The sequence below is a fragment of the Trachemys scripta genome, chromosome 3 (assembly GCF_013100865.1).
Source record: "Trachemys scripta elegans isolate TJP31775 chromosome 3, CAS_Tse_1.0, whole genome shotgun sequence".
NCBI classification, from domain to species: Eukaryota; Metazoa; Chordata; order Testudines; family Emydidae; genus Trachemys; species Trachemys scripta.
This window is the reverse complement of record NC_048300.1, coordinates 75,653,690-75,680,446: the sequence shown is the minus strand read 5'-3', so window position 1 is coordinate 75,680,446 and position 26,757 is coordinate 75,653,690. Positions and strand designations below refer to the sequence as shown.

General features: G+C 42.1%; 1 protein-coding gene across 1 annotated transcript in view; it reads right to left on the bottom strand.

Moving 5' to 3' along the window:
• Nucleotides 1-26,757, bottom strand: part of PCNX2 (pecanex 2) — a 232,827-nt gene that overhangs the window by 125,747 nt on the left and 80,323 nt on the right. The window contains exons 16-17 of the mRNA XM_034765099.1: nt 3,056-3,165; nt 455-551 (exon numbers count right to left, since the gene is read on the bottom strand). Coding sequence (XP_034620990.1) covers nt 455-551; nt 3,056-3,165 — 207 coding nt within the window. The remainder of the gene's footprint in view (nt 1-454; nt 552-3,055; nt 3,166-26,757) is intronic.

The window sequence follows — 26,757 nt, the reverse complement described above, 5'->3', positions numbered from 1 at the left end:
ACTTACTCCCACAGATACTTACACTTTAGGGATTATCTAGCTCCCCAGTGCTTTGAGGTGCCATTATGGATGCTGTGCTGAGGAGACGGAAAGGTTTCTAGAAGCAGGGCAATTCAGAACTTTTGGAAGGAATTAGCCACACCTTAACCCTTCTGGGAGCCCCATCTTTGACCAGTCTGAACTCCTGAGGTATCCACCTTCCCCTGGGGACCAGTCACCAATACTTTCCTAAAGCCATGTCTACAGTGGCAAAGTTTTTTCGCCAAAAGTTTTGTCAACGGTCAAAAAGCGCTAAAAGAAAATGGTTGCTGCATGTTCACACTGTCTTCCTCTGTCGGCAGAGCGCATCCACACTTGAGGCAGTAGCGTCGACAATTGAGCATGGTTAAGGGATTCCACATGGGTGGATTGCAGGTTTCCAGTACATAAAATAAATAATTTTAAAAAGCCTTACCACTGACTCTCTCATCTTCTCTGGGAATGCATCTGTTGATGAATCTCTCAAATTTTGACGTAGAAAGTGAGGAAAAAATTTACATTGAATAAGGGACCTATTATAAAAAACATTTGTTAGAATACCTCGGAATAACCGCTTTTCAGCTAATGGGGTTATATGCCCTTACACATTTTAGAGCCCAACTTTACCCTTACATACACAGTAACTATTCTACTGCTGCATAGCAGGGGATTGCTATAGAAAAGCTGAAAATCTGGCCAGGGCAGTGTCAGCTTCCTCACTGATAAGGAAGTCTAGTCTAGAATCAGCACAGTAGCATTAATTGGAAAGGGACCATGGGAGAGGGTAGTTCAGTTCCATGCCCTTTCTAATCTTTGACCACTACTGAGAATGCTGGCAAGGGGGTTCTTTTGTGCCACTTCTGATGTCAAACACTGATATTACAAATAGGGTGACCAGATGACCAGATTTTATAGGGACAGTCCCGATACTTGGGGCTTTTTCTTATACAGGTTCCAATTACTCCCCACCCTGTCCCAATTTTTCACACTTGCTATCTGGTCATCCTAATTACAAAGGGAAAAATGCTCACCTCAATATAAATTACATGTTCATTCTCATTTTAGTTTTACACAACACCTTCTCCTTCATCTTAAAATTTATGCTGTAGGCCATTCCTTAAATACTGTTTCCAATCCCCTAAACTCCATTTAGTTAAATTCAGAGTCATTAAAAAATATCTTAAACCTCTTTTTGGGGATTATACATTTTAATCATGATTATTCAATGAATACTTGATGTTGTTGTAGAATCAGAAACTCATATTTTAATCTCAAACAAGACATTTAACAACCATTTGAACTGCTGAGAATTTGATTAAGGTCGTTAGGGGATTAGAAACTAGATTTAAAAGGTGGCCAAGCAATGAATTCAAGGATTCAAAATACCTTATTTAAAACAAAAGATACGAGTTTTTGTTTAATTAAAGACATTAATAGACTGGGAATTATATCCTGAAGAAAATACACATTTAAAATCTAAAGAACTTATTCTTGAGTGCTTATTTGGTATTTTTCTGTTTGTATTTTACACAAGAACTGATAGTACTTCACCCCACAACCATTTCTGTATTCTATAGCATCCTGTAGAATGAGTTATATGTCACTCGTAGTGGACCTGATCCAGAGCCCATTGAAATAAATTGAAAGATTCAATGGGTTTTGGATTAGGCTCCAGGAGAGTAAGTGGAAGCACTTCTTACTGCACTTCCACCTCAGACAGAATACAGCAGGGATCATGAGGATGACAGGATTTACATAAACCACACTGAAGAATTTAAGAATTTCAGTTAATGCCACAGCTCCTTTTCACCTTCCTTCCCATTCCTGTTTCCTCCCCTGCATATAACAACTCCCCATTGTCTCCCTCAGAATTACCTGGCTCTCTCTGTGAATGCCCGAAAAAGGCCCACACCAAGATGGCATGGGGTCCCATGTTTCTAGTTGCATCTCTGCTTCTGTCAGCCCAACCTTCAGATCATCATGTTGCTTGTTCTACACTGGTTCTTCACTGTCCCTGGACTCATCTTTAAATGCTTACTACCTTGAAGAGCAGTTAACATCAGTGGAGAGGCAAAGGTGATGGAACTGACACTAGAAAAGAGTTGTGATCGGGTTGTGCTCCCCAAGGATCAGAAACTCTGCCTCTTGCTTCTTAAGTGCTTCCTAATGCATCTCCCCAAACCCTGATAATTAGCCTGTCCCCAGGTGGCATCCATTGGGGATTAACTAGTTCCATAAGGGTTAATCATATAATTCCCAGACAGCAAAATCTGACCCAAAGAACTTAGTACTGATGAAAGGTACTAGATTTATTGCCCAGGTGGTTGAAGCCTTTTATTCATTTACCGAACTGGTACACCATGGGCAGCAGGTGTGAACACTTCCCATTTCATCAAAGTACTTTGGGTACCTAGTGATGAGAAATTGAATCATTTGGTTTCTGTTTATTCATTCATTGTTCTTTCTGCTGAGACAACTGACAGTGGCACCATTTAGTGACAAATCTGATAGTAGTTTTGCAATGGAGACAGCTGGCTACTGGAATGGACCAAGACCAAAATATATTTCATACAAGCTACCAAACTAATGACACTATCTTTCAGCCACTGACAGCAGTCTTTGGCCCTGATCCAGCAAATGCTTCACTTTACTATTATACATCATCTCATTGATTTCAATGGGACTACTCATGGTAGTACACTTAAGCATATACATAAACGTTTTCAGGATCAGTACCTTATTTTGTACCATTTATCTAGAGGTAAATGTGTATCTTATTGCTAGTCCTTGAGATAGCCAGTCCCTCTCAAAAAAGAGTGTTTTCTAAAACACTGGTATAATAACCATAAAAGCCCTCCTTTATCATACTTTTTCAGTATGTTTCTTTCCAGTGAGACCCAAGTTTACACAACCAACTTTGTTAGAAGATGCCTTAAGTCACCGAATTCAGAAATCACCATCTCCAGACTTAAATATCACCCTGTGCAAGTTATAGTTTACATGCCATACAATAAAAAAAATTTTACTGACAACTTACATAAGTACAGATGGATCACTGCTTTGCCTGCTAAGATGATAAGAAAGTGCAACTAAAAGGCCACAGAAAGCAGAGAACAGTGCTGGAATGTGTCGAGCATCCCATGGTTCCTAATGGGAAGGACAAAAAGCAGAATATTTTTATGTTAGGAATGCAAAACTTACTTTTTAAAGGAAGCTAAATCCTACATACAGTGCTAGATCTACAGTACTCAATACATCATATATCAAGGAGTTATAGTTCTATCATATCACAATCTATTATTGTGAGAATGGCTGAGATGTTACAGACATACTTTAGAATTACACAAACTATATACAAAAATATCTCCATAATCAACAATTAGAAAAGAAACTAGAAAACACATGAAAAGCAGATTTCCCCCCTCTAAATAAACACCAGAGGCAAAATTTATAATCCTCACTAAAAGAACAAATTAGAGATGTGAGTAAAATAAATTGCATTTTATTTGCTAAGCCTTAAAATCAAAGGTAGTTTACTCGACCTTTGGCAAGCTCTCTCAATAGCCTGCATAAAATCATAGAAAATTAGGGTTGGAAGAGACCTCAGGAGATAATCTAGTCCAGCTCAGAGCAGGACCAACCCCAACTAAATCATCCCAACCAGGGCTTTGTCAAGCTGGGCCTTAAAAACCTCTAAGTCTGGAGATTCCACCACCTCCCTAGGTAATCCATTCCAGTGCTTCATCACCCTCCTAGTGAAATAGTTTTTCCTACTATACAACCTAGACCTCCCCCACTACAACTTGAGACCATTACTCCTTGTTCTGTCCTTTGCCATCACTGAGAACAGCCTAGCCCCATCCTCTTAGGAACCTCCTTTCAGGTAGTTGAAGGCTGCTATCAAATCCCCCCTCACTCTTCTCTTCTGCAGACTTCTCCTCGTAAGTCATGTGCCCCAGCCCCCTATTCATTTTCATTGCCCTCCGTTGGTCTCTCTCCAATTTGTCCACATCCTTTCGGGGGGGGGGAGGAGAAGGGGGGTGGCGCAAAACTGGACAATACTCCAGATGTGGCCTCACCAGTGCCAAATAGAGGGGAATAATCACTTCCCTCAATCTGCTGGCAATGCTCCTACTAATGCAGCCCAATATGCTGTTAGCCTTCTTGGCAACAAGGGCTCATTGTTGACTAATATCTAGCTTCTTGACCACTGTAATCCCCAGGTTCTTTTCTCTATGACTGCCGCTTAGCCAGTCAATCCCCAGCCTGTAGCAGTGCATGGGATTCTTCCATCCTAAGTGCAAGACTCTGCACTTATCCTTGTTGAACCTCATCAGATTTCTTTTAGCCCAATCCTCCAATTTGTCTAGGTCACTCTGGACCCTATCCCTACCCTCCAGCGTATCTGCCACTCCCCACAGCTTAGTGTTATTAATGAAGATGTTGAATAAAACCGGCCCCAGGACCAACCCCTTGGGGCACTCCGCTTGATACCGGCTGCCAACTAGACATCGAGCCATTGATCACTACTCACTGAGCCTGACGATCTAGCCAGCTTTCTATCCACCTTATAGTCCATTCATCCAATCCATACTCCTTTAACTTGCTAGCAAGAATATTATGGGAGACCATATCAAAAGCTTTCCTAAAGTCAAGATATATCACATCCACTGCTTTCCCCATATTCAGAGAGCCAGTTATCTCATCATAGAAGGCAATCAGGTTGGTCAGGCATGACTTATCCTTGGAGAATCCATGTTGACTGTTCCTGATCACCTTCCTCTCCTCCAAGTGCTTCAAAATGGATTCCTTGAGGACCCGCTCCATGATTTTTCCAGGAACTGAGGTGAGGCTGTAATTCCCCGGATTCTCCTTGTTCCCTTTTTTAAAGAGAGGCACTATATTTGGGACAATCATCTGGGACCTCCCCTGATTGCCACGAGTTTTCAAAGATAACAGCCAATGGCTCTGCAATCACATCAGCCAACTCCCTCAGCACCCTCGGATGCATTAGATCCAGACCCATAGACTTGTGCATGTCCAGCTTTTCTAAATAGTCCTTAACCTGTTCTTTCACCACTGAGGGCTGCTCACCTCCTCCCAATACTGTGCTGCCCAATGCAGCAGTCTGGGAGCTGACCTTATCTCTGAAGACCAAGGCAAATAAGCATTGAGTACTTCAGCTTTTTCCACATCATCTGTCACTAGGTTGCCTCCTCTATTCAGGAAGGGTTCCACACTTTCCCTGACCCTCTTCTTGTTGCTAACATACCCGTAGAAACCCTTCTTGTTACCCTTCACATCCCTTGCTAGCTGCAACTCCAATTGTGCTTTGGCCTTTCTGATTACCCCCCTGCATGCTCAAGCAATATTTTTATACTCCTCCCTAGTCATTTGTCCAAGTTTCCATTTCTTGTAAGCTTCCTTTTTGTGTTTAAATTCCCCGAAGAGTTCTCTGTTAAGCCAAGTTGGTCACCTGCCATATTTGCTATTCTTTCTGTACATCGGGATGGTTTGTTCCTGCAAACTCAATAAGGACTCTTTAAAATACAGCCAGCTCTCCTGGACTCCTTTCCCCTTCATGTTATTCTCCCAGGGGATTCTGCCCAGCAGTTCCCTGAGGGAGTCAAAGTCTCTCTTCTGAAGTCCAGGGTCTGTATTCTGCTGCTTTCCTTTCTTCCTTGTGTCAGGATCCTGAACTCAACCATCTCATGGTCACTGCTGCCCAGATTGCCACCCACTTCTATTTCCCAGGCCAATTCTTCCCTGTTTGTGAGCAGCAGGTCAAGAGGAGCATGGCGCCTAGTTGGTTCCTCCTGATGGACAGAGATATGCCAAGTTCTATAGGCAATGTTAATGTAAACAGCAACATGCAAACAAAAAATGCAGGCATGAACAACATTCTTGCAAGGATCACTCATTATTATTTATTATTAGAGGGGGTAAAACAGTGGTTGCCATTGTTAAGGCTCAGCTCCAGCATCCACTTTCAATTGTTCCTAACTTTCTAAAAAAATGCTCTTTGGGCTAAAATTTTCCATGTTTATTCTCAACTCAGAATATTCATGGAAACTTTGATGATTATTAATTGATGCCCAATATCTTAAAAATGGCTCCATCAAATACATACTTCACAATATGACTGAGTCATAATCTGCATCTGACACAGTGCAGCTACACACTTCCCCATACATGGGTCTTATGCCAAAGCCACAATTGACCCTTGGGTGTGTAACTTCTTTTCCAAAACTGAAATACATCGAAGAGCCTTGTGATTTCAAAACTACTTTATACTGTATGAGACATAACTCCTTCCCCTTCCTAGTATTAAATAAACCCTAGATGATCATATATATTCTTTACATTACTTTAATAGTCCATTACGTCATGCACCTCTCTGTTCTTAGCCTGCCCCCTCCCCCTTCTGCAGCTAGTTACCTCTTTACTGCTCTCCAGAATTAAACTACACAGCAATCAGGGAAAGCACATTCTATGCCAATGCGGTATGTTTTACAAAAAATGTGGACACAAAATGGTTCCATTTCTCTAGAATCAGTGTAAATGAACCATAACTGTTTTGTCATTTTCCTTCCTGACTAATGATGGCTGGTAGAGCTCTAAATTTAAAAAGCTGAAAGAACAACATAGTCAATAATTGGACAATGATTCTTCTCCCCGGGGGAAAAGGAATGACAGGGTTTCACTCTTGGATGGTGATGTTATCTGTCATTCCGGAGAGAGAGTTTGTATTCCTAGTTGCCTTCATTCTGTTTAGGTGATGTCTTGCTCTTTCATTCCATATACAATTTTGACTTTGATCCACACACACAAATAGTGGTTTTTAAAGCAAGTGAAATGCAGGTGCAGGGTTAAGGATGAAAGTGATGAATTAAATAAACACTTAGGCTGAAAGAAAAAAAAGTTCTGTTTCACCAGAGGTTCACCTACTCCCAAAATAACCAATTAGAAGGAGAAGAGCTTCTCTGGAATTTAAAAGTTTGTAGCCCTAGAAATAAAAAACTATTTTTTTTTAAAGTTGGGCGTAGTAGAAGTATCCAAACAAACAGAAAACCCACTTTCTCATGTCATTTGTCCCCTTTTTTAAAAGAAAAGACTTCTCAAGCCTGATACACCTTTACGTTTCAAAGGTACTTTGTAATAAATCCTGCTCCACACTCAACACTAGAGAAGGTCCTGCACATGGTAGAATCATTGTGGTAACATGTAGTAATCATGATCGTTTTGATTCGGAAAATCCCCCTCATCACAGATAGCTAGTGCAGGCTGCTGCTACCATATCAGGAGTGAAAGTATAAAGGCTGCAAGAGTTGCATAGTCACTGGCTGCAGTGTAGCTGGATGCTGAGACAAGCATCAGTTATGTAAGAGGTGAAGTAGAGGTTCTGAGTTTTAACCCTAACCCTATATATTTTAGCAACGCATGTTGAGAAATGATTTTGCAACTACTTATAATTTTATCATCATTCAGACATTTTTGTCCCTGCCCCATCCTAGACACACAGTACTCTTCTTTGAGCACAATTTACAAGGCAGGTTTTGAAATTCAGCTGTTTTTTATTCCTTTATTTTTAAAGACATGGTAACCATAAGTGGGAAAACCCCCTCACCTCATTCTTGTAAAATATTTACCTCTTGGCTGAGTTCATACAAGACAAACTTTAGCCAAAAATAATTTTTCAGAAAGTTATGAGCAAGTGGAACTGAACTGAAACGTCTCCACAAATTTAACCATAGTATTTTGTTACCAAGTGTATTCTATTTTCAATGAACGTTAATGACTGAGGACTGTCAGTTGCCCTAGGAGCATTAATTATGCTCATTAGTCCATTTATGTCAATCCAGAAGAAAGAATCATAATGTTGATTTATTTAGATGATCTGTTGATGGCAGAAAAGTTATTAGAGTGAAGGGAGGAGCTCCCCATAAATTTCTGCAAAGCTACCTCATTGTTCTCCTTCAAAACCTTTCTTTTATCTCCTGTTCCATGGTGCCTACAAAAAAACTTGGCAACTGTTAAGCCACTTGTGGGCTGAAACCACTGCCTATTATGCTGACTAACATGGTTTCACTGTTTCCTCATAGTCCCATCTAGCTGTATACATCTGTTGTCTCTTCTCCTATATTTCAACTGTAAGCTCCTTGGGGCAAGGACTGTCTTTTTTTGTTCTTTGTTTGTACAGTGCCTAGCATAATGGGGTCTTGGGTCCATGACATGTGCACCTAGATGATACTGTAACACAAATAAATAAATAATAAATTGTATTGAATTTGCACTGCACCCTTGCTGACATCTTTGTAGTTGTCATAAATCTCAAGAACATTATTAGGATCCCCAAAAGTATCCAAAAATGGTAACGCTTTTTATATTTATAAACCTTGAAAACAGCCAGTGTTAAAAAGGAAGTTTCCATGTGCTTGGTTTGACCTAAGTTTCAGCTAGTTTTCAATTTATTAATTATAAAATTCTAAAAATAGAGGGTTAGAAAGGAATTGCCAACAGATTTTTCCATTCAGCTTTACTATGTGGCACTGTATAGTAATATACTTTCATTCTCTCACACATAAAACTAATCTTGGACCTTCTCTGCTTCTACAAACAGGTTTCTGCAAACACATTTTACTATTATTTTTGTTAAATCCAGAAGATAATATTTTCATCACCAGTGAAAAACACTGAAATACAACAAAGATGGGTTTTTGGACATGGATATGGTTACAAACTACTTACTACTCATTGCAAAGCATAATATTTGACGGCCCTCTCCAAAATTTACATCCTTAATAGCTCTTGCCTGGACCCCAAGGATCTCTAAATTGGGAAATATATGAATTGATGAACCTGTCTCCAGAAATCTGCTTGAAGTATTTTATGTTGTTGAAATAAAACTGCAATAAGCCTATAATTCTATATTTGGTCCCTTACTCATCTGGGAATTCTATGTATACACGAGGGTCCATTTGGTCTTGTTTGAAAACATTTTGGGGGCAGTCTAGCTGTCTGAAAGGGAGCTTTGCATTCTATTTTTTGCCACGGTAGAGCTTTAATTAGCACAAATATATACCAAATTATTAGTGCATGGATGAAGTTAGTGTTCTTAAAAAGCATGTATCAAGAAGCATTGCTCCACTCATTATTATGACTGCTGAGTTTGGGCCTGAATCAGACTACAAATCAAACTATACTAATTCTGAGATTTATGAATGGGGCTTAGAATAGGCACTGAAATTTAGAAACTGCCACCAAAAACCATAGATAAATTATTTTGTAATATTTGATTCCAGGCATACAGCACAGCTACTTACATACTGATTATATACTTCTGATGAAGACAATTTGCAATTATCTAGAGATGGAACAGGCCACCCAGGCCACTTATAAAATGAGTAAATTTACTTCAGATTAATATTTTCCCCTAGATCCAGTATCTGTTTTTTCCATGATGACTAAGATAATCCATATGTTCCTTAAACAATTAAAAGAAACTGTACAAAAATTAATCTGGATCTTTATAAGCCACAAATCAAACTCAGTGGCTATGTGGTGCAAATAGGGTTAATTGTAAATGGATGCCAAGTCATTTATTTTAAAAATTACTGAAAATATTTAGTTTAGCAAAACAAGAAATAGTAGGCCAGGTCTTAATACTTTACTGAGTTTACTCCCAAACTCAAGGATGTGGCTCCCACTATTTTAGTTACACGGGGGGGGGGGGGGGTTAGAGACATTAGAGAACCATTAACATTGAGACCAAGCAAAATAATCAGAATTATTAATCATGGCTATTTTATTATCAAAGAAAGGAAAAGTAAACATTAAGCATTAAACCTAATGATAAAATGGTTACATTCATTACAATCTCTTCTGTATGTCTATCTGTCGAGAGCTTTTACCAGAGATTACACTCTTAAGCATGAAATGCCTCTGGGGGCGTTCTTTCTTTGGTAAATTAAGACTAAAGTATCTTGTTTCCTAAAACTACTGTGAAATGCTGTCTTAACTATTTTGGGGCTTATCTATACAGAAGGATAATACCCTCTATAAGGATGTCATTTCTAAAGCACACTAATGTGTTGTGCATTCACTGGTCCTGTGAACCCTGCTGGTGTGTTTTAACACAGTGCTATTTGAAACAGCATTACATTGAAGTGCACTAGGGAACCTTTAGTGTGTACCAGCAGGGTCTACATACACCAATTAATGCGCAACATATTAGTTCTCTTTAGAAATCACACCCCTGTAAAGTACATTCCTCCACTGTGTAGACAAGCCCTTATTAGATCATTTAAAACTGTTTATGTATGGGCAATAGAATTTGTCTAACGGCAGGTGGATCCTGTTAGTTATTATAAATAACCAAACAACTTATAGTTGGACAAAGTAAGCAATCTTAACTAAATCCTATGAAATTGAAGAAAATATTTAAATCAGTTACTTAGAAGAAGCCATTTAAGGAGCTGTTTTAAAACAGGCCAATTACGAATATTAAGAATCTTAAATCCAATTTAATCCCATTATTTCTCTGTTTACCAATGTTTAGTCCCTGTCTCATCTTGGTCTAACCATTTAGTGATTAACAGGAGAAACTGTTAATATTTTAAGTTATCACAGCATTTCCATATCCTAACAAAATTACAAGAGATTTAAAATCTAATCCCTTGGCAGTGTTTTGGTTAATTTTCTCTCACCAATCCATGTTGAAATCTTGGGGAGGTTTCTCTGGTTGGTTTCTTCTTGAGTCTTTTCTGTTCTTCTAAGCTCTTTGTTGTAGCTTGTTTTTAGAGATGGACAGGATGAGTTGTGGAGTGCTTGCTGTTTAAGCATGGTTGCAGAGGTGCTCACTTCAGAGTTTTTTTATACTCTTCTCCTTCCTATTTCCATGAAATTATAGAAAAATTACCTCTTCCAAGCTTGTTTAGATTCAAATTGGTTACTATCATTTCTTCATTGGCTCCATACCGTCAGGGTTGGCTTAGGTGACACTTTCAGCTCCTGAACACGTAGTCTATTTAATGAATATGCAACATTTCTAATTACCTTTGTTCTTCATGTAGCAGGAAAATCCCAGATAATCTTTTGAAGTTAGAGGTTAACCTTTTCTTTTCATTCAGTCCATTTTTGAAATCTTTCTTCAATTTTATTAGAGTTCAACAAGAAATGAAATTCTGTTTTCAAAAAGTCCAAACACTCCTATTCTTCATATGAAAGTTTTTAGTTCTCAAAACAATCATCCTAAATTAAATAACTCTTAGAAAGCCAGTAGCTTAAATAGTTATTTAAGAAGTTGTTGATTCTTTTATAACAATTTTTGGAGAAATGATTCTTCAGGTCTGTGTAGGTGAGGGGGTTGCTCAGTGCCAGTAATTAATTAATTCCCCATTAATATAAATACTCTATACTTAAATGGCTTATTACATTAACTAGCTCAGCAAGGTTATTAAATTCCAAGCATTTTACCATTAGCAATGAAATTAGAAAATTATATTAGGAACTTTGCACTTAACTAACACACCTGAAAATATTCCAATCAAAATTATTTCCCATTTCAATATTTAAGAACTAAACAAAAATTTAAAATATTTCCAACTATATATGTTTTTCCTAGAGGCTTTTAAAGAGACAAGCAGAAGTTTTTCTTTGAAAAGAAACGTTGGAGGACCTTTGTATAGGTCCACTTTACCCCTAGGTTTTATGGTTTGATAAGGCTCTTCAGTAACTCTTCTCTTTGACATCCATTTTATGTGTTCTAATCTTTACAATTAAAATGCCTATCAAATATTTTATACACAGAACCAATCACGACAACCAAGCTTACATCCATTTCTCAAAACATAGTATAAAAGAAATTCATGGAGAAAATTAAAGCAAGTTTAAAATGCAGCTTTTCTGAATTTGTATAAACACTCTTTGGGGTAATAAACATGGTTTTATGGCGAAGGAGAGGTTAACTTCTGGACATTTGCTTGTCCTTGGGGACCGAAAGCAGAAACCTTATGCAATTTCTTTTAGCCAGCCTGAACATTTTATAACATAACTAACTAAAATATACACAGATAGTGTTATATTTTCTAGCACCCTGGCTATAACATAATTGTAGCTATATCTTAGTATTCAGTAAAAGCGCAAGTAAGTTTGTAATGGACCTAATATTTTAAAAAATAAGTTATAATAATTTTTGCATCAATTTTGAGGTCTGTCCACCACAGTGGGAACAACATAGACGAGAGGAATCTGGTGATTCCAAAATATTTCATGGTGTATTATTATTCCTCAAAACAGAATGCTGACGGACTGGTTGCAGCAAGGTAACCAATTAGAATGGTAAAAATGAAAAGTGACACTGCTAAACCCAGCACTCTGAATAATTGTGGGGAAACAGGAAGATATACCTAAGGGTTTAAAAGAGCATCCTTAAATATTTGGGGATAAGCCAGAGAACAGCTCAAGAGGGCAGAAAACATCAACACATCATGCAGTCCCATTCAAATCAATCAGATTCCACATTGGTGAATTTGGCTCTGCAACTCCAAACTGATGAATACAATATCTCAGAATAAAAACACCTCCTCCAGGAAATAGAGAGAGAACCTCTTCATAGACTGGGTTCTAGGATGGCTAGTAGGACTCTCAATTTCTGTTGACGCTTACAGAACTAACATGTAGAGCAGAAATAAAGAGAGGCTGAAGGGAACATGCATACTTTCAAAACTAAACACGTTACCAACCACTTCAAAAGAGAAAAAGAAAGCTCTATAATTGATGCTGTTAGATACACTAATGGAAGGAATGACCAAAAGAGCCAATGAAACCCTACCCAGGCTATTTAATTTTATAGGAGCTATAGCTAAAAAAGTAAATTAATAAAAGCCAGAAAGAATTGGAATGATGCCTTGCAGGATGATATAGCTAAGTGATGGTGAGGAGGAATAAAAGAAAATGTCCTTGTAACCAGGCAACAAAAACAAGTATTAGCAATCTATGGACTGTGACATTTATGTTCTCACCCTGTAAAAATCAATCAAATTAATATACAGTAGTCTGAAATGTAAGACTGAGATAGGCAGCTGATGTCATTTTGTTCATATGATGTGGAAGTATCATGTGGTATAAGATTTATGGAAAGATATTGTGCAGCAGGTGAAGGTTATAACCAAAATAAAATTTTGCCTAGCTAGTAAACTCTGTATGTTTCAAGGTCACTTAGAACCACCACTACACTTGGTGGCTTCTGTACACAAACTGTGTCAAAAAGAACGTTATGACTCAAAAACTTTCTCCCCTCATGAACTTTTCTGCTGATTGATCCAAGGCATATCAATTATAATATAATACCCGCTATTCAATAGGGATGCACACTGGTGTCAGCTAGTGTGGAACATCTTGCAGGATTAGGGCCTTGAATTCCTGTTATTCCTTTTTGGAGATTTTTGCTATTATGACTTTAGTTGTAGCCAATTACTCTGAACAATTTTTTTTGTTATTGTTGTGACAAAGTTCCTCCTCTGCCTTGGTGGGTCCTGTGCTTTGCTCACCTCAGAGGTTCACGGCTGCCCTCAGTTTGGCTGCTTCTGCTAGAGGCTCAAACCTGCTGTTCACTCAGCTAACCTCATCAGTGGCCAGCATGGGGGGAAAACGGAGAACAATCTCCGCAGTCTCTGTTGTCCCACCTAGTGGGTCAGGGACAGGCCAGATCCTTTTCCAAATTAGACCTTCCCTTCTGGCGTTTCTCACAGACCAGGTCAACTCCTCCTGTGTCCGATCAAGAGTTAGGGAGGCCTGGGGGGAACCCAGACCCGCACTCTACACCAGGTTCCAGCCCAGGCCCTGTGGATAACAGCTGTCTACATCTCCTGTATCTGCGGCATGACAGCTACAATTCCCTGGGCTACTTCCCCATGGCCTTCCCCCAGCACCTTCTTTATCCTCACAGCAGGATCTTCCTCCTGAAGCCTGATCACGCTTGTACTCCTCAGTCCTCCAGCAGCACGCCTTCTCACTCCCCGCTCCTTGCTTGCCCTCCACTAACTGATGGGAGGTCCTTTTTAAACCAGGTGTCTTGATTAGCCTGCCCGCCATAATTGATTCTAGTAAGTCCTTAATTAGCTCCAGGTGTCTTAATTAGCTTGCCTGTCTTAATTGGTTCTAGCAGGTTCCTGATTGCTTTAGGGCAGCCCCTGCTATAGTCACTCAGGGAACAGAAAACTATTCATCCAGTGGCCAGTATACTTGCCTTCTACCAGACTCCTGTATTCACAGAGCAGAGAGCACGGGCATGTACTTGGCGCGGTTTACCCGTCCTGAAGCCTGTCCCTTCTGTGGCGTTAGAGAGACTCTGGCGCATGCGTACCTTCAGTGCGCCAGGCTGCAGCCCCTTTTCCAGCTCCTCCAGAACCTCTTATTGAGGCTGCACTTTTCCCCGCACTTATTTCTTTACGCACACCCATTCTGAGGCCTCACAAAGTCACGGGACCACCTCGTCAACCTCCTCCTAGCCATGGCCAAGGTGGCCATTCGTAACACCAGGGAGAGGAGGGTAGCGGAGGGGGGGGCTGGCCTGCGACTGTGGGGCCATTTTCTGTTCTTTCATCCATTCACATATCCGGGCAGAGTTCCTCTGGGCAGCGTCCGCCGGCTCTTTCGATGTCTTCGAGGAGCAGTGGGCGCTGTCCAGGGTTCTCTGCTCGGTGTCCCCTTCTGGCTCCTTAGTTTTGGCCCTTTGACCCACACAACTGTTCCTGTTGTTGCCTTTGTTGTCCCCAGAACTCTGTTGCGTTCCGGGTTTAGTAGCCCCTTCCTAGGCTGGAGGAGGGGCTTCAGTAGTGGGACAGCTAGCGCTCACCCACGTCCCAGTACTCAAAAGGACCAGACTCCTGTATTCACGGAGCAGTGAACATGGGCGTATACTTGGCGCGGTTTACCCCTGTCCCAGATACCTGCCCCTTCTGCGGCGTGAGGGAGACCATGGCACACGTTTACCTAGAGTGTGCCAGGTTGCAGCCCCTATTCCGGCTCCTCTTGGATATATTATTACATTTTTGGTTGCACTTTTCCCTTCACTTGTTCATCTACGCACTCCTGATCCGTGGCCCCAGAAAGTCGTGGGACCTCCTTGCCAACCTCCTCCTAGCTCTGGCCAAAATGGCCATCTACAAAACCAGGGAGAGGAGGTTGGCTGACGGGATTTCCTGCAACTGTGAGGCCTATTTCCGCTCCTCCGTCCGTTCACGCATTTGGCAGAGTTCCTCTGGGCAGCGTCCGCTGGCTCCCTTGATGCCTTTGAGGAGCAGTGGGCGCTGTCCGGGGTTCTCTGCTCGGTGTCACCATCAGGTTCCCTTCGTTTAGCCCTGCGACCTCACTCCTGTCCCTGTTATTTCATTAGTTGTCCCGCGCAATTATTTGGTATCACGGACCTGTGGATCCTCCCCTTAGGCTGGGGGGAGGTCCTTTAGCAGTCCGAAGCCTGCCCACTTCCTGGATCCCAACAGGACCAGACTCCTGTACCTCACTGGTCTCGGTCTATCACACTGTTTACTGAACATTTTGGAATAAAAACGAAAAATCAGGTTAGCTGCAACACAACTAGTATAACTCCTATTCTTTATAACATGCAAAAAAAGTTCTGAAGTGATTGACACATGGAGCCACATACTTCCACCTCCCACTGAGAGAACCAACAGAGGAATTATTTGCAGAAGGTTACAGAAGAGCTAAAATATTATCCAAGCATTTTTTTCAGAAAAGTTAACTGAAAAGTGGAGGAAGGTTATTGAGTATTTGGTTAAAACGAAGAGTACAAAAAGAATTGTTGAATTCCCATGGTGCTCTCAAAGTGAACTTTTACAATTACAGCACAAGGAATCCATGTGAAATTATCCTTGCGGCCTAACCAAAACAATGTTGAAATGTGAATGCCACAGAGTTATTGTTCTGGGTACATCTATGTTTTCTGTTATTACAGAATGGAAAAATGAAGGTCACTTGCATTGTCTCAAGAACATAAGTTCATAAATGTGGAATGTAACTTCTTACTCTTTATACTAAAATTGAAAATTATATGGCAGTGTATTCTTTTTTAAAAGTGCCTCCAACACAAAACATGGTGTTAACATTGCTGTTTAAATAATCTTATGTATATATATGCCTTCCACTGTGCCAAGATCAATATTTATTCCCTGACCAAGACTTGGCATCCATTCTTTCATTGATTCATAGATTTAAAGGCCAGAAAGGACCATTAGGTCATCTAGTTCTAGTCTGATCTCCTGTATTGAGACCAATAATTTGTATGTTTGGCTAAAGTACATCATCTCTAACCTTCTCTTTCTTCTTGATGCTGCTTCTCTGGCTTTACCCCTTTTGCTTGTAGCAAAAAATAAATAACAACAACAATAACAAGGCATTACACTCTGACCATAAAGTTTTTATGGAAGCCGAAGTCATTGCACTCGAGGAAGCTTCTGCCATTAATAACTCGCCCCCTTGTATAAACACCTGCGTTACCTAACTGATGGTAAAGGTCATTCATTCAGTGTGGTATATTCCAGTTCTGGTCAGCTAATCAATGCAGAAGAGTCCATGGCATACTGGAGGGAACATGTGCCAAATGCACCCCCAATTTCTTTGAACCCTGATATTAGGGCCGTGTGACAGGTATTGAAACCCCAGACTGGGCAACAAGGGGTTTAGAAGCTGCTTCTGGCTCAGCCAGGCCCAACCCACCACACCTGCAAGAGATGCACAGACTGGAAGAGCCATTAAAGGGGAGTAGAATGGCTCATTTGTGAGCAGAGCAGGGAAGAGAAAGGACCTCTACTTTGCAGCCCCCAAGAAAAGGGCTGAGGGATGGCAGGACCGCTTTCTCAACAACTGCCTGACGTGCTCCCCCTGAGAGAAAAGAGGACCTGCTTCTGTTATATCTGGAGAGGGAGGCATTTCCCCCTTTAACCTACTAGTTCATTTTATTTGTGATGAATCCCTCTGTTTTATTTATGGACTATCCCTGAAGGAGAGAGACTCGGCACTGACCTAGCTGGAGGGCTAAGGCATGAGAGGCGGCAGCTGCTGCTCCAAGAGGGAGAGAGCTACCATCCTTCACAGCTACGCCCAGTGAGCTGACCTCCTTCATAGTCTCCGATGATAGACTGCGAACTTTGGGCAATAGCGGGGTAGTAGGCAGTGGCCTAGGGAGGGCAGCCTGAAGGCACTCCTGGTGTTGCCCTCACAGGGCCCTGGGCTGGAGGCTGATGGAGTGGGAGGGCAAACACTTCCCCACCAAAACTGCCCTCCCCCCCACACACATGTGGAGGGCCTAAGCGCTCACCACTAGGAAACGCTCTCCACAAGCAAAGGCCATCACAGGCTTCTACTAAGTTGACTCATTTTGCACAAAATGATCCTGGCAAATTCACTATCCATGAAATCCACAGAGCTGCAAAGAAGCATAAGGGGATTAAGGCAACAGGAATCTGTAGAATTCCTGCGGAACTGTAAAAAAGTGCTGGACCAGCTATTCTTTTGTGGCTGCAGACATTGTTCGATTTCATCTGGAGAACAGAGTCGATCCTGTCTGGCTGGAAAAAAGGCCTTATTTTACCACTTTGCAAATGTAAAGGCAGCAAATGAGACTGTCATAACAGCATTACTCTTCTATCTATCTTGGAGAAAGTTTTTGCTTCTGTCTTGTTGGCCCAAGCCGCTGATATCTTAAGGAGAAAGAGAAGACTACAACATGTTGGCTCATTCCAGGTCATTCTACAATGGAATAAATGTTTACAGTGCACCAGCTTGTTGACAGGGAAGCGTTTTGACTGAAACTCGCAGGCCTCCCTGACAAGTTCTATAGAATGACCAATCTTCTATACGATGACTCTCAAGCTGCATTCTTGTAAACAGGAAAAGAACCACCGGCTTCCAAATTCAGTCAAGCATTCAACAAGCATGCACTGCCACCCCAGAACTCTTCAATGCTGTCATAGACTATGTGCTTGACCAGACTCTAAGTAAATGGATTTTAGGCATATGCCTTGATAAGAAAGTTAACAACATTGATTTTGCTGACAACATAGTGCTAGTTGTCAAATCAATGGATGAGCTAACCGTGGCACTTATAGCCCTGGAAAGCTCAGTGGTAAAAGTCAGCCTGAAAATTAATTGGGGTAAAACCAAAATTCTTTCAGTCAGCAATTTCACACACATTGCAGGCTCTGGTATCTTGGTGAGTGACCACAGTCAGTGATTTCACCGACCTCAGCTCTTTTTTAATAATATGGGCAGCACTGGGAAAGAAGTTGAAATCTGCACTGCAAAAGCATCATCAAGGACATCTTTTGTAACCCAAACACCTTGATTCATAGATTCCAAGACCAGGAGGGACACTGTGATCGTTGAGTCTGACCCCGGGTATAACACAGGCCATAGAACTTCCCCAGAACAATTGCTAGAGCATGTCTTATTAAAAATATCCAATAATGATAGAAAATACACAATGATCCTTGGTAAATTGTTCCAACAGTTAATTACCCTCATTGTCAAAAATTTTCATCTTATTTCCAGTCTGAATTTATCTAGTTTCAACTTCCAGCCATTGGATCGTGTTATGGCTTTTTCTGCTAGACTGAAGAGCCCATTATTAAATATTTGTCCCCATGTAGATACTTATACACTACAACCAAGTCACTCCTTAACCTTCTCTTTGTTAAGCTAAACAGATTGAGCTCTTTTAGTCTATCACTATAAGGCAGTAGTGGGCAACCTGCAGCCCATCAGGGTAATCCGCTGACGGGCCGCAAGAGTTTGTTTACATTGACCATCCGCAGGCATGGCTGCCAGCAGCTCCCAGTGGCCGCGATTCACCGTTCCCAGGCAATGGGAACTGTGGGAAGAACGGATATAAATGGGGAGACCAATGGTTCATCTAGCATAGTATGCTGTCTTCTGACAGTGGCCAATGCCAGATGCTTCAAAGGGAATGAACAGAACAGGGAAATCATCCAGTGACCCTTCTCCAGTCATCCACTCCCAGCATCTGGCAGTCAGAGGTTTAGGGACACCCGGAGCATAGGGTTGCATCCCTGACAATCTTGGCTAATAGCCATTGATAGACCTTTCCTCCATGAACTTATCTAATTCTTTTTTGAATCCAGTTATAGTTTTGGCCTTCACAACATCCCCTGGCAACAAATTCCACAGGTTCACTGTATGTTGTGTGAAGAAGTATTTCCTTTTGTTTGTTTTAAACCTACTGCTTATTAATTTCATTGAGTGACCCCTGGTTCTTGTGTTATGTGTAGCGTTAAATAATGCTTCCTTATTCACTTTCTCCACCCTACACATGATTTTACAGACCTCTATCATATTCCCCCCTTAGTCATCTCTTCTCCAAGCGGAACAGTCCCTCTCTTTTTAATTTCTCCTCATAAAGAAGTCATTTCTGTTACCCTTCTCTGTACTTTTCCATTTCTAATATATCTTTTTTGAGAGAGACCAGAACTGCACACAGTATTCAGTATAGTGGCATTATGATATTTATTGGCTTATTATCTATCCCTATCTAATCTTTCTGAGAGGCTCTTCTCTGAACCCTCTCCAATTTATCAACATCCTTCTTGAACTGTGCATGCCAGAACTGGACACGGTATTCCAACAGTGGTTGCAACAGTGCCAAACACAGAGTAAAAAGAACCTCTCTACACTTACTCAAGATTCCCCCTGTCATAACTATAAAGGGAAGGGTAATAGCTGTCCTGTGTACAGTACTATAAATCCCTCCTGGCCAGAGACTCCAAAATCCTTTTCCCTGTAAAGGGTTAAGAAGCTCAGGTAACCTGGCTGGCATCTGACCTAAAGGACCAATAAGGGGACAAGATACTTTCAAATCTTGGGGGGGGGGGGAAGGCTTTTGTTTGTGTTCTTGGTTTGGGAGTGTGTTCGTTCTCGGGACTGAGAGGGACCAGACATCAATCCAGGTTCTCCACATCTTTCTAAACAAGTCTCTCCTATTTCAAACTTGTAAGTAAATAGCCAGGCAAGGCGTGTTAGTTTTCCTTTGTTTTCTCAACTTGTAAATGTACCTTTTACTAGAGTGTTTATCTTTGTTTGCTGTACTTTGAACCTGAGACTAGAGGGGAGTCCTCTGAGCTCTTTAAGTTTGATTACCCTGTAAGGTTAATTTCCATACTGATTTTACAGAGATGATTTTTACCTTTTTCTTTAATTAAAAGCCTTCTTTTTAAGAACCTGATTGATTTTTCCTTGTTCAAGATCCAAGGGGTGGATCCTGACTCACCAGGAGTTGGTGGGAGGAAGGAGGGGGAATGGTTAATTTCTCCCTGTTGTAGATCCCAAGGGGGGTTGGAACTGATTCACCAGGAGTTGGTGGGAGGAAGGAGGGGAATGGTTAATTTCCCCTTGTTTTAAATCCAAGGGGTTGGATTTGTTTTCACCAGGGATTTGGTGAAGGTTTTTCAAGGTTTCCCAGGGAGGGAATCCATTGAAAATGGTGGCAGCCGAACCAGAGCTAAGCTGGTAATTAAGCTTAGAAGTTTTTTATGCAGGCCCCTACATTTGTACCCTAAAGTTCAAAGTGGGGATCTCAGTCCTGACACCCCCGTTTATGAATCCCAGGATTATATTAACTCTTTTGGCCACAGCATCACTTTGGCAGGTCATATTCAGCTGATTATCCACCACGACCCTCACATCTTTTTCAGAGTCACTGCTTCCCAGGACAGAGTCCCCCTTCTGTAAGGATGGCCTGCATTCTTCCTAAATTTACACATTTACATGTAGTTGCTTTAAAACACATATTGTTCATTTGTGTCCATTTTACCAAAGCAGATCACTCAATCAATAACCTGTCTTCTTCATAATTTATCTCTCCTCCAATTTTTGTGTCATCTACAAACTTTATCAGTGATGAGTTTATCTTTTCTTCCAGTTAATTGACAAAAGCGTTAAATAGCAGTGCCAAGAACCGATCCCTCTGGGACCCCACTGGAAATACACCTGCTTGATGACTATTCCTCACTTACAACTACATTTTAAGCGTTATCAGTTAGCCAGTTTTTAATCCATTTAATGTGCACCATTTGAATTTTATACTATTCTAGTTTTTTAATCAAAATGTTATGTGGTACCAAGTCAAACACCGTCAGAAAATCATAGAAGATTAGGCTTGAAAGAGACCACAGGAGGTTATCTAGTCCAACCCCCTGCTCAAAGCAGGACCAACCCCAACTAAATCATCCCTGCCAAGGCTTTGTCAAGCTGGGCCTTAAAAACTATTAAGGATGGAGATTCCACCACCTCCCTAGGTAACCCATTCCAGTGCTTCACCACCGTCCTAGTGAAACAGTTTTTCCTAATATTCAACCTAGACCTCCCCCACTACAACTTGAGATCATTACTCCTTGTTCTGTCCTTTGCCACCACTGAGAACAGCCTAGCTCCATCCTCTTAGGAATCCCCCTTCAGGTAATTGAAGGCTGCTATCAAATCCCCCCCTCACTCTACTCTTCTGCAGAATAAATAAGCCCAGTTCTCTCAGCCTCTCCTCGTAAGTCATGCAATATGTTTTGTCTTCTCATAATTTCTGTTTCTGGGTCAAGCTATCGTATTTTCCAATCCCATATCTTTTTGGTTGATGTATTTCTTTATTTCCATAATATATTAAAAATACCCAATGTTTGTTTTTTTCTGTTGCTTCTGACAAATTTGAATAAAAATAAAAAGAGACCAACAAATAATGAATTTTGAACTCTGGCATTGGGTAAGCCAGTGATGAACTGTAGTTTCTGCTTCTGATAGTTGCTCTGTTCCTTACCTTGCCCTCCCAATCATCACTACCCCATATGTCTAGTCAAATCAAATGTATTATTATCATTCCTTAGCCACATGCCATAGCACATATAAGATAAATACACCCCAACTATCTGTGTCATTCATTTGTTGCATCTTGTTCCACATGAAGTTCTGATGCACACACTGTCTTCTTTGTAATTGGTATGCACAGTACCTAGCACAATGGGCCCCTGATCCTAGGCGCAGTTTCCTAGGCACTTCCTTAATATAAATAAATAGTAGCTTTGAAGCCTGACAAGTTTGGAATTCATAATTTCTGTCTTTGTGATTACCACATGCTTAATAATATAACTTTCGCCCCATCATTGGGAACTACAGCTTAACGAACCAGACTCTATGGTGCCTGAGCTGCAGTCTCTAGTGTACAATTGTGATGGAGTGTACCAGGCCCTTTGAGGCCCCCTGCTGAAGGCCTCACGGTCTGACCACACCACATCCCAGAAAAGGAGACGTGAAAGTGGGTCTTCTCAGCCTATCTAGAAAGGCTGCAGGGAAGCAGCTCATCAGAGTGCAGCAACCTCAGTTAAAAGGAGATGCTGGTTCTGAGCAGATTAGTTGCTGGCTGGGACCAGAAGGGTGATGAGGATTTGGAAGGCTGTGAAATTCTCCAGGCGAGGAGGCCTTGGAGAGACCCTGCTCAAGCAGGGAACAGACAGAGAACTTCATCCCTGAGGTAAGGGGCTATATGGAAAGTGGCCCAGGGAATAGCAACAGCAACTACAGTATTAAAGGAAGCAGCATAGGTTGCTATTTATAATGTCCCTGGGTAAGGACCTGGAGTAGTGGGCAGGCCTGGGTCCCCCTGCTGCCCACTGGCAGAGTTGCCAAAGCCCTGAGAAGGGGACAAGTTTCATTTAGAAGCCCAAGTTAAGGGCAGGACTTTAAGAGTCTCCAGGGAGGAAGCCCTGGGGCACTGCTCTATAACAGGGTAGGGATGGGCTTAAAGCTAGCCCAGAAGGGGCTGAGAACTGAGCCCACAGACAGGGCTGCAGACATTACCAAGGGCACAGCGACAGGCCCTGTTTGTTCATTCATGTGTTTGACTGTGTGACTTAGCCAGAAGGATGAGCCACCGAAGACCCACTTGATGACAGCAACAGCTGACAGGGAGCCCCTTGAACAGATAGCGTGCAGGTTTGCACCCAGATCATAAGAGGCGCTCACAAGAGGTGAGTGTGCACTGTTATACCAATGATTTCAGTATGACTCAAGAATCAAGTCCACTACCTGTAAAGAAATACTACTTTGTTTCTGACACAGGCATAAGCACACATTTCACAATGGTCACTATTTAGGACCACATTCTGCTGCCCTCCCTTAAGTTGAATTAGTACCCTTCCTCCACAAATAGTCTCACTGAAGTCAATGGGGTTAATCACAATGTCAGGTACTACTCATGAATAAGAATGGAAGAATCATTCCCTTACAATAGTCTAGGTAATTGCATAAAGAGACAAAACGATTTAGGTGAGACTTGGGAACAAGGGAAGTTTATACCAGTGCTCCTTTCATGTTATATAAAGGAAAGATGTATGAGACTTTAAAAACCCTAGTGGACTAAGGTTATGAGCCAAAGCAAGTGGAATTATCTCTATATGCTTTAAATTATTCTGCTTATAAATATCTTCAGGAGAACAGTACAATAAAAATTCAAATTAGGCATAATTTTTCTGTGTGAAGAGAAAGTCTGCACTTAACATGGGTAATTTACAGCAGATATCTTGTAAATCTCTCACAGCACTCTCCAACTTCAGGGTAGCATTATAAGCGTATTTCTAAGCAGTTTGAAGTCTAACCCATGGGCAAGATTGCTTATCTGCAAAGCCACCTGCATGTTGTAATTTAAACTAATATGCTGAAAAAGAAAGAGTTGTATAAACGGGGAAATATTGTAAAAGGTTTTTCCCTAATGCTATTTACAAAAGCTATTTTTAAACTTTCCACCTCACAACCTCCCTGACTCTCCCCTACCCTACCGATCCTTCCTTTTCCATCTTCATAAGAGACCTGACCCTTTCCCAGACACCTACAACAACTTCCATCCCCAAAAGTGCTCCTCCACACGACCGGTTTCCTGCTATTTGGCGCCTCAAAATCCGCTCTCCGCACATGGCTCTGACCCAACCCTCCTCCCAACCAGGAGCGCCGCCAGCTTTTTTGCCGCCCTAGGCAGCAGAAGGTCCCGCCCCTGAAATGCCGACCCCGACAGAGGCGGCAGAAGGTCCCGCCCCCGAAATACCGCTGACGACCAGGGCGGCCAAAGATCCGGCCGCCACGGTCGCCACCCCCCCAAATGTTAGTGCCCTAGGCAACCGCCTACGTCATCTAATGGGTTGCGCCGGCCCTGCTCCCAACTGCCAGTTCCAGACCCATTCATAGAGTTGGGAACTGGTGACAGTGATGCAGGGATTGGGAAAGTTTTCTAGCATCATGGAAGTGGGCCAGGTGAAAGCAATATTACTATAATCAGTACAATAGAGGATTGGGGACAGCAGTACCTGTAGGCTAACGTTTTAAATGGGGCACTGCAATATACCTTAACTGCACATGTGTTCACTGATTAACAACACCTATGAAAGTTCCGTAAGTCCTCTGTATGAGCTGTTAGACTTTGTGTCAACATGATTTTCCTTTTGCTGTTTTGGAACGTGCACAATTTCACCCTTCATTTACACATACTTGGGGGGGGACAGGGACAAAAGCCCCATCTACACCTAAAACATAGGTCCACCGAGCTACATTGTTCAGGGCTGTGAAAAATTTCACCCTTTGGGCGACGTAGTTAGGTCGACCTAACCGCCACCGTAGATGTTACCACCTTCTCAGAAAGGTGGATTACCTAAATTGATGGGGAAACCCCTACTGTTGACGTAGGAAGCATCTACACTGCAGCAGCATACCTGCAGCACCATTGCTGCGCCGCTGTAGGGTAGATATACCCTCAGATTTTTCAGTAGTAGAATCACTATTGCCTAGCACAGGGGTTCTCAAACTTTCGCTTTCTGAGGGCCCCGCCCCCCACACACACATGCTATAAAAACTCCATGGCCCACCTGTGCCACAACTATTTTTCTGCATATCCAGTAGATTAAAAGCCATGGCCAGCATTAGGGGGTAGCAAGCTGAGCAATTGCCTGGGGCCCCACACCACATGGGGCCCCGTGAAGCTAAGTTGCTCAGGCTTTGGCTTCAGCCCCAGGAGGCGGGGCTCGGGTTTCAGCTTTCTGCCCTGGGCCCCTAATGCTGACATCAGCCCTGCTCTCTAGTTTATTATGGCAAATGCCTTGAAACCTGGTCACACTCCGCCCCTCCCCCGCTCCCAGGAGAGCCACGGACCCCCTGGTTGAAAACCTCTGGCCTAGAAGGGTGCTGAGAGCTGCTTGAAGATGTATCTCACACCTTCCTACATCTTTAAAGCACCACTCCACAGATATTTAACAGATGCAATAATCAGGTATTGAGCCTGCTATATAGTACTATAAAAACATTAAGGAAAAAGAGTTTGTTTTTATCTCACGAGATCTAGGGTGAAATCCTGAGGTCAACCAGAATTTTACCACTCACTTAAATGGAACCAGGATTTCACCTCCAAAGTTTGTTTGTTTAAATGACACATCAAAAATTACAGAGGACACACTCAATCTGATCATAAAAAAATTTAATTATACCAAGTACAAAAATACAAAAAAAATTAAAACACCTATTTTCCTCTACTTCTGCAATGTAAGCATTGCCAAATGAGAAGGACAGGGGCTGTGTGGTATTAGAGAAATTATATATATCCTATATAAATTCATTTTTGACTCTAGACCTTGTAGGCCAAATTTCAATATGGGCCATATTTTTAGGGCTCAATACTAAACCCCCCTGAAACAGATTTAACAATGGAAATATAGACAGATTCTTAATTACAGTATAGTGTTAGTAGCCACCATAATTATGGGTACATCGACACCACAAAAAAAACACCAATGGCAGAGAGTCTCAGTGTTCGGGCTAACTGACTCAGGCTCATGCAATGGGGCTCAAAATAGCAGTATAGACATTCCCACTTGGGCTGGAGTTCAGGCTCTGAAACGCACTGAGAGGGGAGGGTTTCAGAGCCCAGGCTCCAGCCCGAGTGGAAACATCAACACTGCTTTTTTTGAGCCCTGTGAGACTTAATCAGATAATCCAGGCTTTGAGACTCACTGCCATCAGTTTTGTTTTGTGTTTTTTGCAGTGTACATGTAGCCTAACAATGTTCTGTAGAAAATATAACAAGCTCAAAATTAGAGCAACTGTACTGCATGCTGTTGTAATTTAAAAAAGGGGGAGGGAAGTTGCTTAGGGGGCGGGGAGTAGGGTTACCATATTTCAGCAAGCAAAAAAGAGGACGGGAGGAGCCCGCCCTAGCCCCGCCCCCTTCCTGCCCTAGCCCCACTCCCTCCCACTTCCCGCCCCCCTCAGAAGCCCCAATCCTCTCCCCGCTCCTTGTCCCCTGACTGCCCCCTCCTGGGACCCCTGCCCCTAACTGCCCCCCAGGACTCCACCCCCTACCTAAGCCTCCCTGCCTCTTGTCCCCTGACTGCCCCCTCCTGATACCCTCCCCCCATCCTAACTGGCTCTCTAAGACCCTACCCCCTACCTGTACCCTGACTGCCCCAACCCTTATCCACACCCCCACCCCCAGACAGACCCTTGGGACTCCCACGCCCCATCCAACCACTCCGTATCCCCTGACAGCCCCCCCCCAGAACTCCCAACCCACCTAAACCCCTCTGCTCCCTTTCCCCTGACTGCTCCGATCCCTCTCCCCACCCCCAGAACTCCTAACCCCCCCCAACTCCTTGTCCCCTGACTGCCCCCTCCTGGGACCCCTGC